Source organism: Varanus komodoensis, unplaced genomic scaffold (assembly GCF_004798865.1).
Source record: "Varanus komodoensis strain SLA01 unplaced genomic scaffold, ASM479886v1 scaffold33, whole genome shotgun sequence".
Lineage (NCBI taxonomy): Eukaryota > Metazoa > Chordata > Lepidosauria > Squamata > Varanidae > Varanus > Varanus komodoensis.
The window spans coordinates 2,824,801-2,837,664 of record NW_025335817.1 but is presented as its reverse complement, the minus strand read 5'-3'; the positions used below and the strand labels follow the sequence as shown (position 1 = coordinate 2,837,664).

General features: G+C 58.6%; 1 protein-coding gene across 2 annotated transcripts in view; it reads right to left on the bottom strand.

Moving 5' to 3' along the window:
* The window catches only part of TLN2 (talin 2), a 116,287-nt gene that overhangs the window by 38,881 nt on the left and 64,542 nt on the right, over positions 1 to 12,864 (bottom strand). For both annotated transcript variants that reach the window (XM_044438951.1, XM_044438950.1), the window contains exons 17-27: positions 12,265 to 12,473; positions 10,885 to 10,983; positions 10,322 to 10,489; positions 9,455 to 9,749; positions 8,914 to 9,080; positions 7,895 to 8,023; positions 6,643 to 6,756; positions 4,209 to 4,322; positions 3,263 to 3,397; positions 2,273 to 2,401; positions 1,655 to 1,757 (exon numbers count right to left, since the gene is read on the bottom strand). In XM_044438951.1, the coding sequence (XP_044294886.1) occupies positions 1,655 to 1,757; positions 2,273 to 2,401; positions 3,263 to 3,397; positions 4,209 to 4,322; positions 6,643 to 6,756; positions 7,895 to 8,023; positions 8,914 to 9,080; positions 9,455 to 9,749; positions 10,322 to 10,489; positions 10,885 to 10,983; positions 12,265 to 12,473 (1,662 nt within the window). The remainder of the gene's footprint in view (positions 1 to 1,654; positions 1,758 to 2,272; positions 2,402 to 3,262; positions 3,398 to 4,208; positions 4,323 to 6,642; positions 6,757 to 7,894; positions 8,024 to 8,913; positions 9,081 to 9,454; positions 9,750 to 10,321; positions 10,490 to 10,884; positions 10,984 to 12,264; positions 12,474 to 12,864) is intronic.

Below are 12,864 nucleotides of genomic sequence, written 5' to 3'. Positions count from 1 at the left end.
AAGTAATGGGCGTCCATTAGGAGCTGGTGCTGGCCAACAGAGATGCTCTTCCCTGCAGCCCTCCGCACTGCCCGGCAGCGCTTCCCGAACGGGAGAGGGCTTTCATTCTGGTTTTGAACAAACTGCATTAATGGAACTCCAGAGTGCTGCAGGGTCTGGCCGGACGGCAAAGGCCAGCTCTGATGAGCCAAGACAGCGTAACTTGAAAAGCCGAGCCCTCCTAATCCAGCTAAGCCGCTTCAGAACTGAAGCGCGACTGACACCTGGGGCGCATTAGCAAGGGGAGCGTTGCTCTAAGGAGCTTTAGCGACTGGATTTGGAAGTCCCCTCCTGGACTAGCCTAGAAGAAAGGCCGCAACGGGCAGAAGGTGTTCTAATCGCTCCATGAGCCTTTGCTGTCAGACGCGCCACTCTTCCCAGGCAAGGCCGGCTTGTCTATCCTGGTCACCAAGACCTCGCTGTCCTTTTACAGAATGGAACACTGTAACCCCTGCACCAGGCTTGCCACCAAGAAACCGAGAATCCTTCAGTTTGTCACTTGCTTCTGTAATTCAGACAGCTGCTAAGGGTGGCCAGCCGGCTGTCGGAGCTCAACACACGGAGGGGGGAGCACAGCTCGGGGACGTCACCCGGCCGGTGGCTGCATCCAGTGCAGACAAGTAGGACAGGGAAAGGGCTGCCGCTAGCCGGGCCGACGGGAGGGCTCAGCTGAGCTGCAAAGAGCCACAGACAGGAGGTGGCCCCACAAACGACGGAAAAAGAGGAGGCAAGTTCAGGAGCCAAATTATTTATCGATGAGGCCCAACGGGTCTTGGGAATTCTTCCTGGTAAGCTTGTTTTCACCAGTGCACTGGACACTATGCCTGGGGTTCCTGGAATATCCCGATAAATGCTTTTGCTGTACCCGGAAATTCCTCCCTTTTTCCTGGCTGGAGGGAGCACAGCCTCAGCCAGAGAAAGCCCCTTCTCTTGGAGCTCTCCCTGCTGCAGGGAAGGGCAAGGAGGCACCTAGACACAGCAAGCCCTCCTCACCCTGCGCCTTCACCCCGTTGGATCTGGGACCGTCACGAAGGAACCCACAGGGCACCTCCTCCGCAGGTCTACACTCACTGAAAATCTTCCCGTATCGCCATAGGGGCCTCTCCAGCGGCAACATCAAACACATTTGCATGTTGCCCAAGAGCAACCTTCTCCAGCAGCATCTCCTGGGCCTCCACCAAGAGAAACCGTCTGGATGCATCCCTCCCCGGGAAGCACAGCACTCCGGCTGACTCCAGTCGGCAGCCCCAGCCTCCTCAGGAAGGAAGAACACCTGGGCAGCCATGGAGCATCGCTGAGAAGGTGCGCTGCATCCCATGGTGGTCCTACCGGGAGCAGAGAGCAAAATGAATGGGGCTCAGGCCAGCACTGCATGCAATCCCTGGATGCCGGTTCAGGTGCGGCGTGTGTGCTTAGTGCGGCTAAATGCTCACTATTCGCAATGCTGTTGGTTCATATGGATATTTGTGTGCTGTTTGCGGCCTGGCCTGGCCTCCTTTTAAAGCAAAGAGGAAACAAGAACCACATCAGAGCCCTTTGTGCTTCTCGGTGCGTTTGCTGCAGCTGAAAAGCAGCAACGACAAAGGCGATCTTTTCCTGGCCAGCTGACTCGTACCTGTGTAATGCTCGTTGCCTTGGGCCGCGCAGGTCAACAGCTGGGCCATCGAGGATCCCACGGCCTTGGAGGTGCTTCCCAGGTCCTGAGCGCACTTTTCGAGCTGAGGGGGGGAAAAGTCCTGCTAGCGTCGCCCGGCAAGGACAGGCAGCGCTCGGCATCGACCCGCCGGTACAAGCACAACGTAAACACAAGGCTGCCCGGAGGAACCGGCAGACCCGGGATCAAAGCTGCCCACCCCCTCCTGCTCCACGTCTCCGGCCCTGCCACCCGGCAGGTGCCCCGGTTTCGGCACCTGAGGAAGACCTGCTTCGTGCTCTCAGCTCTAGCGCTGCCAAGTCCACATTTTGGTACGGGCAGGTTTGCTGCATTAAGCACAGTTTTATGGCCTCGGGTCCCATCCCGCCCCACCAGCGGCCCCCAGGAGGGCAGCGCTGGGGGTGCTCAGAGCAGCATCGGGACACCGGTTCGGGGACGGCTGCATCGTGGCCTCAAGCGGCAGGTCAATGACCTGGAACGCGCCAGGTTCTACACAGGAAATACACACAGGTAGCCTGCTCTGGTCTGCTTGACGAAGCCCAGCAATGGCCCGCCCGGCTCCCCGGCTCTGCAGGTTACCGTTTCTCCCGGAAGAGGCTTCAGCTGCCCGTCCATGGCCGTCATCTTGGCATCCTGCAGCTCATTCTTGAGCGTCTGGACGGTGTTCAGGGCAGAATCGATCTCCATGGGCCCGCACGCTTCGTGCGCCTGCACACAAGGCAGAGGAGCCCTCAGGTGCGGTTCTTCCGGAGCAGCGGTCCAGGCCCGGCCCCTGGCAGCAACATGCGCCCCCTTCCACGGGCTCCTCCGGCCCTGGAGGGCCGCTGTGAGGACAGCAGACGCAACGGCACGGGGACGGACCCCCGCGGCGACCGCCTGCCCAGGGGGGCCGTTCCGACCTTCAGCTCCTGAGCCCACGTGGTGCTGAGCGACCACACATGCCACCCCAACGGCAGGAAGGGACCCACTGCACTCCTCAAAGCGAGGTGCAGGGGACCAGCCCCTGGGGCATTCCAAGCTGGCCACCGGCAGTTCCAGTCCGGCTCCCACACCCCCTCCCCATCCGTTCGGCAGTTCCCTGGCTTTGGCAGCGCCTCTCCCACCCCCCGGGAGGTTCAAATGCCCCTCCTCAGTCCAAGTGACCGGCATGATGCCCCTGATGTTGCTGCATCTCTGCCCCCACCCTGTGGCCTTCGACCCACCCAATTTGGAAAGCGGCCCCAAGAGCTTCTCCACAAGGAATGTGGCTCTCTGGGGTGCGAGAGGACCAGCGCCCTGCTCTAAAGGGGCAGGCCCACCCATCTTGGGGGGCCAGTGTTCGGAGAATGCACAGCCCCCCAGTAAAGGAGCTACGTTTGTCCAGAAGGCCCCCTGCAACCACTGCCCTCGCTGCTCCCAGCACCCCGGGGGCTTGCGGAGAGACCCCCTGCAAGGAGAGGAGGTCTCAGCACCGCGCAGGCCGAGGAGTGCAGGCGTGTGGAGGAGCAGGCCTTGGGGACTGGCCTCGGGGCAGGCAGCGGTCACCCCAGGGCAGACGCGCCCCGAACGGGCGAGGAGGGCCCCCCCTACCTTCTGGGAGGCGGTCCTCAGCTCGGCGAGGCTGGTGGCCAGGTTCTTGGCGCATTGGCTCAGCTGCATGGCCGCAGCCTGGTCGGTCACCGTGGGCACCGCCGCCTTGGCGGAGGCGACCATCTTGCTCCCCGGCTGTGGAGAGAGCAGCAGAGAGGCGGGCGCGTCCCCAAGTGCCGGCGAGCCCACAGACCTTGCCTGTGCGGCACCAGCACGCAGGGAAATGCTGCGGGGGGCGCAGGACCCTCCGCCAGCCCCAGCCCCTTCCCCAACCGTTCCTCCTCCTCCCGTTTCCTCACTTTGGTGCAGCCTTTTCCCTTTTCTCAATGGTGAAAATGCCCCTGCTAAGGGCTTGCGAGTGGCAGCCTTAGGCCAAAGGAAGAGAAAATGTGTTTTTGGCATTTGGGTGTTCAGAGCCCTGCCCCCTCCTGCCTTCGGATTGTCTCACCCAAGAGCCTCTCCAAAGTGGAATTCGGCCTTGGGCTGAAAACTACTGCGAGGAGTTCCTCCCCTGCCCCAGTCAGAGTTTCCCCAAATCATCTGCGGTCATTATGGTTAGTCATTTATCTATCCTGGATTATCTGCTATCTGATTATCTATTATTCTTATGTCTTTGCCGACTTCAGCCATTTCACCGTTCTCAGAGCTCCATGCTAACGAACAGCATATAAATGCCCAAATCAAGAAATAAATCTGTAGCGGCAGGACAATTACTTCTGTCCCCTCGCACCGCCCAGTTTCTCCGAATCGCCAGTATCATTAGGTGCTGGCGTCTGGTCCCAAAAGCTGCAGGAAAGGGTCTCTTCCAGGGTATCCCTCCTCCCCAGCCGGGCTTCCAACATTCTGCACAAGTGCTTAATGCAAAGCGTGTCAGGTGAGCTGAGCTGAGTCGGGCCAGGCGGCTCGGCTCGGCTCGGCTCCCGCGTCCCCCGCGAGGCGACGGCACCTGCAGGAAGTTCTGGCTGGAGTTGATCAAGGCGAGCTGGGCACTCAGGTCCTCGGCCTGCGCTTGGCTGCCCCTCACACCCTGCACGAGCTGCGGGATGTGGTCCGCGACGTTCTGCGGGGAAGAGGAAGTGGGAACGGTGGGGGGTGAGTCAAGAGGGAGCGGCCGGCCGGCAGCAGTGGGGAAATTTGGGGGCCGCACGCCCTGCCCCACGCTTCTCCAGACTGCTGCTGCTCTTCTCTTGGGCTTTGCTTGGCTCCTCGGACGCCGATGCGCTGGCCTCCCTCGGCCCTTTCTAGCCGTTTTTGCACCCCGTCCGGCCCGAGACCGACCTGCGACCCAAGCGCGACTCGGGCGACCCTCCCTGAAACGGGATCTGGGTCTGGAAGGGGTGCAGCCACCCTGGTCGACGACCTTGCCAGTGCTGTGCCAGCCAAGCTGCTCGGTTGCATCGCTTGTTCACCTGCCTTTCTCCCTCTGGCAAGGAGCCCAGGATGCGTTGTGCTCCTCCTCTCCATTTTTTCCTTACAACAACAACCCTGCAAGGTGGGTCAGGATGAAGGTCCCTGACTGGCCCAGAGTCACCTGGTGAGCTCCATGGCTGAGCGGGGCTGAGAACCAGGACTTCTGGGTCCCAGTCCCACACTCTAACCACTATACCACACCACCTCCCAAAACTAAAACAAAACAACAATGAACACAACTGCTTTCTCCGCCTGTAAACAGCGCAGTTCCGTTGGGATGCAAGCCTGATCAAGGAGCATGCGCAGAATGCACAACCACACCCGTCAGTGAGGGGTTCGTAAGCTCCCCGCACGTCACAGCCATCCCTGGATGGCGGAGCTAGTCTACCGCCAAGGATCTGAACGGAGCCTCGGGCAGTGGAGTGCGGCCATGCGCACACAAGCGGTCCAACCGGTGGCTCCCCTCCCCTGTCATGCAACGTCTGATTTTCACAGCTCGGCCAGGTTTGGTGTCGGCCTGAAAAGCTTGTGCTTCCGCGGCTCAGGCAGCCTCCGGCAGAGACCGGCAGGGGGCGGGAGGATGACACAACGCTGCTTCCGCAGCAGCTGTGAGCTCATCCGACAGATCTGGCTGGCCGTGCATGGCTTTCAAAGCACCCGGGGAGCAGAGAGAACTGTGGAGCCGGCCTGCATCAGCGACACATCCAGCCCCGAGAGCTTATAAGCACGCATCCAGGGTGTTTCGCCCCCCTGCACGCACACGCCTCCCTCCGGCTCCACTCTGAGCCATTTGTCTGGAATGAGGGCACGCCTCAGGCACACAAAAACGCTTCTCTTTCACACACGCACGGACAGACTGCGGCAGCAGCAGCACCTCACACTTTCCATCCGGTCATTCCTTGGAAAAAGCAGCCTGCCTCACCCTTCAGGCAAAGAAACAACATTTGGGATGACCCCGGTGGGGAGAGGGCAGGCCCTGCTTATCTGGTTCGGGCTGCAGATCGTCCGGGCTGCCTCTACCGCGGCCGGCCAGCAGGGGGCCAGGCAGCACCGCCAGCAGGCCGTGGCCCCCCACTGCCCAGGGATGCGCGGCCGGAGAGCGTGCGGAGCCGGTTTCGCTCTCGTGGCTCCCAGCCAGTGCAGAGAAGAGTGTCGGGCCAGTACCAGGGCATGAGTCCCTGCCGGGCCATGAAGCTCAGAGGGTGACTTGCAGCTGGCACTGCCTCTCAGCCTCACAGGGTTGTTGTTGTTGTGAGGATAAAACGGGGCAGAGGAAGGTCCTGAAAGCTGCCTCATGTTCCTTGCAAGAGGAGAAAAAAGTGGGATATAAATGTGACAGTAATAAACACACAAGGAACAGCCACTCCTTGTCCACAGGGAGGACCGCTGGTACGTTTCCAGGGTGTTCATGATTTTCAAGGTTCTAGTTCCTAAGGTCTTGAAGATATGCTTGGAAGTGCACAGCCCAGGCCTAGCATGACACCAGAAACCCAGGGGAGGCTGGAGAAGATTTCCAGTGGCCAGGACTGGGGAGTGCCAAGGGTCTGATGGGACATGTTGCCTCCACATGCTGCCTCTGGGCTGAGAAATCTGCCCAGCCTGTGGCACACTCCAGCCTGCTGAGCGGGTGCATTCCAGGCGTTGAGGTTCAGCCAAGGTGGGAAGAGAGTTGCTTAGAAAGAGAGGCAATTGCGTGGTTGAGGAGCCCTTCTTTCCTGGCAGGCCATGCAGTTGTGCAAGGGAAAAACGGTGGCCTCGGCATGACGGCTGGGTGGCTGGGGGGCAGGGGGACTCCTCTCTGTCTGGACTCAGATCTTTGCAGCATGATGGGCAATACAGTGCTAAGCCCGAGCAAAGGAGCTGCCAAGGGCAGAGAGCTGCCTGTCATGAAAGTTTCAACCTGCGCAGGGCCAGGAATCACGCTCAGGGGAGTGGGGCTGTCTGGCCCCCGCCGCTCGCCGCTGAGCTACCTTGCAGCTTTGGACCAGATGCTGGTGCGCTGCCGTGTTCTTGTTCGAGAGGGCGGCATTCTGCGAGGCTGCGATGGTCTGTGTGGCGGCGGCCGCGGCTTGCTTGGCAGCAACCTGGAAGCAGAAACACTTTGAGCAGCCTAGGCCAGGAATGGCGGGGGGGACACGCAGAGACATTTTACAGCCCCCCCCCCCCACCCCGGCAGTAGAAGTCATTTTGGCATGTTTTAAAGCAGGGTGTCCAACCTTTTGGCTTCTCTGGGCCACACTGGGAGACAAAGAATTGTCTTGGGCCGCATATTAAATATACAAACACGAATGAAAATGGTGAGCATAAAAAGGGTCTTTGCATAATGTTTGTGGTATTCGCCACCACAGATTAGCAAAAAAGTCCTCACACAATAATCCTAAGGGAGTATGCATGTGTTTATTTTGTGACATTGGGACACGATATTGTTCATGTTGAAGAACCACACAATCGAGTTCCAAAAAAACTGCAAAAAAACTCATAATGTTTTAAGTAAGTTTACGATTTTGTGCTGGGCTAGAACATAGCCATCCCGGGCTGCATGTGACCCACGGGCCGTGGGTTGGACACCTGTTTTAAAGGATACTGGCACGCGTTTGCAGCCACCATCCCAAACTTGGTGCTTCCATCGCCCCGATTTCCATCGTCCCCCAGCCAACAGGGCCGCCCCCGAAACACAATATGCTGGGAGACGACTGGAAGAAAAGCCCTGATCAGACCGGGGGCCACCCAGTCCAGCGGCACGTACACACAATGGCAAACCAGTTGGCCACAGGATGGGTGCAAGACCTCTGCCTGGCTGGGCTCCTCAGCAACGGGTGCACGGCTCTGGTGAAGGAGGCATGAACCCCGAGCCTCCCCAGATACCGGGCTGCCAAGCTGGGAGACCTGGCAGAAAGGAAGAACTCACGGAAGGAGTTCAGGCACGAGATGGAAAGGCCCAGATCAAAACAGGGCAGGGAACACGCCCCCCTTTTATTGCCACTGCTGGATTTACCCGGCCGTTCATGCCGGACTCCTCCTTGGATTATTTTTCTGCTACTCCCGGGCTGCGTTCCTACGGCTGGACACGAGAGTGCGCTCACAGGTCAGTGAGAGGGAGCCTGGGAGGCACGTCTTCCGTGTGGTTTTTGTGCTACATGCCCAGGGAAAAAACCACTGGCCAAGCTGTTTGGTCTGATTCCAAATTAGCAGAACGAGGGGCATCTCTGGCCAAGTTCTCACCTCCAGTCGGTTCACAATTTTCTTCTTGATGGCGTTCTGGGCAGCGGCGTTGGTGGCCACCCGCAAGCCTTCAGCCGCTTCTCGGAGCCTCTGCTGCTGGTCCTCGTTTTCCGGATTGGCTGCAGCTCCCTGCAGAATCAGGCCCACACACAAAACAAAAGCCGGCAGAGAGCTCAGGGCTGCGGTTCTGCGAGCAGGGAGAGCTGCAGCTGCTGTTTAGCTCACACGGCTGTGCTCCAGAGCAACTGTACCCAGGAGCTGGGAGACCCGCTGGGCAGGACGGCCAGGAGCCAGGCTGGCTAGGAATGATGGGGGGCACAGGTCTGGGAAGACCTCGGCTGCCGTCTCTGCTTGTGAGGAAAAGCACCAGCAGGGCTCTCCATACGCTTCATGCAGCACCTGCCCCGTCCAGCGGTCCGACGTGCCTTCTGGGAAGGAAGCACCACTGGGCTAGACTGGCTTTCCTGGGGTGGGACCTCAAGGAACCCCTCAGCCTCGTACCCCCCACCCCCATGAGCTCCCAGTCTGGGAAGTCCCAGGCATGGGGGTTCAGGCCCACAATTAGCAACCAGGAGAATACAAACCATATTGCCGATTCGGGCATGGAATGGGGCCAGTGTCCTTTTTAAATGCGTGCAGCTTTCATGTATGTTTCTACCAGCAGGGAAGAGCAGCTCGCTACGGCACACTGAACGCAAGGTTAATCTGCAGCACTGAAACAGCCTCTGCCTGTTGCCTTTATCTTTCTGGAGGGCAGCCTGCCAAGTCTGCTCATTGCATGATTTCTCATACAAATGGACTCATTTCGTAAGAGAACTTTATGAGCAGGATATGGAAGGAACACAGCTTTCGTTCCCCCAAAGAAAATGAAACGGAAAGGCACGAGAAGCATTGTTGGCAAAACTGTCGGAACTCAATTTGCTTGAGATACCCTTTCGTGAAGAAGGTCAACTTCAACCATCTCCGCAAAGACATCCCAAGGAATTCCCCCACTCCCTTCATCCTTGTGACTTGGGTACCTTTGCAGCCTCAACCATCCGGGCTGTTGAGTCGGCCAGAAGTTTTGCAGCAGCCAAAAGTTTCTTGGAATTCTCCATGTCGATTTCCGCCTCCGCATCTGACCTCATGGCGTTCACGAGATCCGAGGTCGCTTGAGCTAGGACCCTGGCCTGCCGTACCATTTCACCTACAACAGTGTTAAGTTCAAGACCTGCTTTTTATCTCTCCTTTCTCTCTCGCTGTCCTGTCCGGGCAGCAACCTGTCTTCCCGGATGGGCTCTGGCAAGGCACAAGCTTCACTGGGCAGGGGGCCAAAGGCACAGGTAGGCACCGTCGGGCCACTGTCAAGGGCCCAGGCCGGAAGACTGGGACGAGGGATCTGCCGACACTGTGAAATCTGGCCCAATGGAGCCCTAAGGGTTACTCAACCCCGCCGGAATTCTTGGCATTTGTTGCGCGTCAGCTGTGCAACAGCCCGGATCAGTCAGGGGAAGCGTGTTTGGAGCGAGCCCCGTCCCCACCTGCCCGGCTCCTGGCTGAGGACAAGTTCAAGCAGCTCACCAGCATCGCCCATGGAGCTGAAGATGCTCTCGGTGACGCACATAATCGTGTCCGTGGCCTGGTCGTAGCGCCCGATGGGCTCCCCGCGGCTGGCGAACTGGCGGACGTGCTGGAGGAGGTCGCTCAGGGCCTGGCTCACCACGCTGGCCGCGGCGCTGACCTGCTTGAGCAGCTCCGTGTCGTCCGTGGCCGCCTGGCAGGCTCGGACGCAGTTGTCCACCGAGCGGTCCACCAGCTTGCCTGCCTCGATCAGCTGCTCCTGGCAGACCGGGGAGCTGATGGTGGGACTCACCACCTGCGGGGAGACACAGGCCGCCATGTCGTGTGCCGCATTCCCTTCTTAGCCTGCCTGCACTGCACAGTGGGCCTCGCTCTCACTTTGTCCTCCGACCACCTGCAGGCTCGGCCAGAGGTCACCTGCGGACGTCAGGGCCCTGGAGTGGCTTGGACTGAAACTCTGCCCTGGCCTGAAAACGAGCTGATGACCTGCATCGTTTCCCTGAGGCCGAATCAGCACGGGCCAACCGAGAGTGGCCAGCGGCCACCTGCCAGGGACGTGGGAGCTGCACCCAGCCCTGAGACCCTGCCTTTGGAAGGGGCTCCAAAAGGAGAACCCCACGGTCCCTTCCGACTCTGAACTGCATGGTTTGATGGCCCTGGACAGGGAGAGCTCCGTCTCCCATGGGAAGGAAGCAGAAGCTCCCTGTCCCCTGGGATGGATCCAGTGGCCCTTCTGCACAAGAAGGTCCTACGTCATTCACTCCAGACGCTGCTCTGACCACACAACCAGGCCAGGGTCTGTTCCCACCAAAGCTCTGCCCACGAGCAACCACGGCCGGGAGCCCCCAGGAGTCCCCCGAGCCATACCTTCGCGCAGGCTACGAGCTGAGAGGTGGAGAGCGCGCACTGCGTGGCAGCCGCGATCACCCGGTTCTGCAGGACTGCGTCCTCAGCCACCTGGGCCACGTTCTTGGCCTTCAGCACCAGCATGGCGGCGGCGTTGGCGACCGCTTTGGCAAGGCTCATCAGCACATCCTGGGGAAGAGAAGGAGCCGAATCAGGGAGAATGGGAAGCAAAAAGAAAGCACCGCGAGGCTCTCCAACACAGACTGGACGTCTTTCACGCTCTGAAAGCGAAAAGTCAAAGCGGGCTTGGTTGACAATGATGCGAAGTTTGGTTGCGATGTTTTTGTTTTGCTGTAGCAAAGGGTCCCTGTAAAAACAGAGTACATGTCCCTGGCACTGATCCACACATTAGAGCTAAACCTTTTCATTGATTCATCCATTCGATGGAAGCATAAATATTTTCGCTGCAGTCCTGTGCACAGGCTGAGGAAACTCATTCCAGCTGAGGGTCCACGTTCCATTTCGGAGACACTCTCCCAGCTGGGCCCAGGTTGGACCGGGAGCCGCCCCGGAGTCGCCCCTACCTGGAACCGCTCGTCCGTCTCGTTCTCTCCGATCTGCCTAAGCAGGTCCCCACTGGCTTGGCCGATGCTCCCGGCAGCTGTCAGGACCGTCTGGCGAGGCTGCGGGAGAGGCGGGAAATAAAGGAAGGCCGGTTACTCGCACGGCCTCGCACGGCGGTTCGCTCGCCAGGAACAGCCGCAAGACCCCTCACCTCACAAAGGCCAGGGCAGGGCTCTCGTCCAGAATGGACCCATCCTGCGCCCGCCCAAGCTGCACAGCACCATGTCTCCTGAGATCTTGTCCCGGGCAGGTTCCTCTGAAAGGGACCTCGAGGCTCAGCTCAACTTTCCCTTAATCTAGCCCCAGTTTCCCTTCAGCCCGCTCACCTCGGAGGGCCTTGGTCTCCCCGCTTCCCTGCAACCTGGGACCCCATCCCAGTGCTCAGCCGATTCCGGCACGTGGTCTCAATCCCAGCCAACTGGACAGCTTCCCTGCCCTCATGGGAACTGGACTGCAGGCATTCTCTGGGCAACAGACTATTGAGTTCCACCACGAGTGCTCGGCCAGTTCGCATCAGGGCCTTCGCTGTCTCCACGCAGCTCAGTGCCAGCTCTCAGGGAAGAGGGAGAGGGCCCCTATTAAGTGCCAGGAGACACGACCCTTGCTCCTAGGATACCGGAAGGGTGTTTCTCCATGAACTCAAACCTCAGACGTTGGTACTAACATCATCCATGGCACCCTTCCTACTAGACAAAATCCACCACTGGCTGTGTTTGACCCTCATTCCACTTGGGGAACACGTGGGCATCACCCAATACGTATTTATGCAGCTGAAATGCTTCAGAAGTTCTATGAACATTCAGAATCTGATCTTCAGTATCTAAGCTCAGAGCTTCCTGGGAGCCCTCCTTGAAGGAGATCAGGAGGGTAGCTACTCAGAGAAGGGCCTTGTCAGCAGTGGCACCCCGACTGTGGAACACGCTCCCCGGGGAGGTTCGCCCGGCACCGTTGCTCTATTCTTTTCGGCATCAGGCAAAGACCTTTTTATTTTCCCAATATTTTAATAGTTAATTGGTTTTATCCTTGATTTTATCATCATTTATTGGATGCAGCGTCTTGTGTGTTGCATATGGTTGCTCTCTTTTTGTTTTTTGTAAGCTGTCCAGAGTCTTTTAGTAATGGGTGGCACATAAAACTTTAAATAAATAGATGACCTTGTCCAAGCAGAGGGGTGTGTTCCGTTTGGAGAAGCCCTCCCAGTTGGGCCGCAAGCTGCAGCCCCAGCTGGTCAGGAGCGGACAATGTTTTGCAGATTCCCGCTCTTGGGATTAGCCCTGTCACGTGCTGGAGCTCTGAGCGCATTTCCGCGGTCCAGGCGCGAGCTGCCTCCTTGGCCTCACCTCTCCCGACGTTGGCTCCACAGCTTTCAGCAGGTCTGAGACGGCTCCGGCCAGGGTCCGCGCGGCTTTCAGGAGGTCCTCCCCGCTTCCAACCTCATCGTCCATCAGCGCAGCAAGAAGCTTGACCCCTTTGGACATCTCGGTGAGGTTGGACGAGATGGTGGTGATGGCACAGCCCACGGCCGTGTAGTCAGTGTCTACCGGGTCACCTGTGGAATGTGAGGGCGTAGCCACAAACAAGTCAGAACAGAAAAAAGCATCTCAGGCCTAGAGGAAGCCTGCTGCTAGTCATGGTTTGAGCCAGAAAGCGTTTCCCTCTGATCCTGCCGCAGTCACCTATCTGAGGGCAGGCCCCCTTCTGCTCAGGCCTTCTTCAGAAGTTCCAGGTATCCCCACAAAGGGAAGCTAAGTGGGTAGCTATGGAGACGGGGCCTCTTGGTAGTGGCCCCGCACGCCTGAGATAAATCCCACACAGAGTGTCACCTGGCTGTCGGATCAATTGCTGCACAGCGTATTGTTTGCGTCCTTTTGTATCTTAGTCTAAAGATTTGTATTGCACTTTATATGTTTTACCATGCTATGGCGGCTTAGTATTTTGAA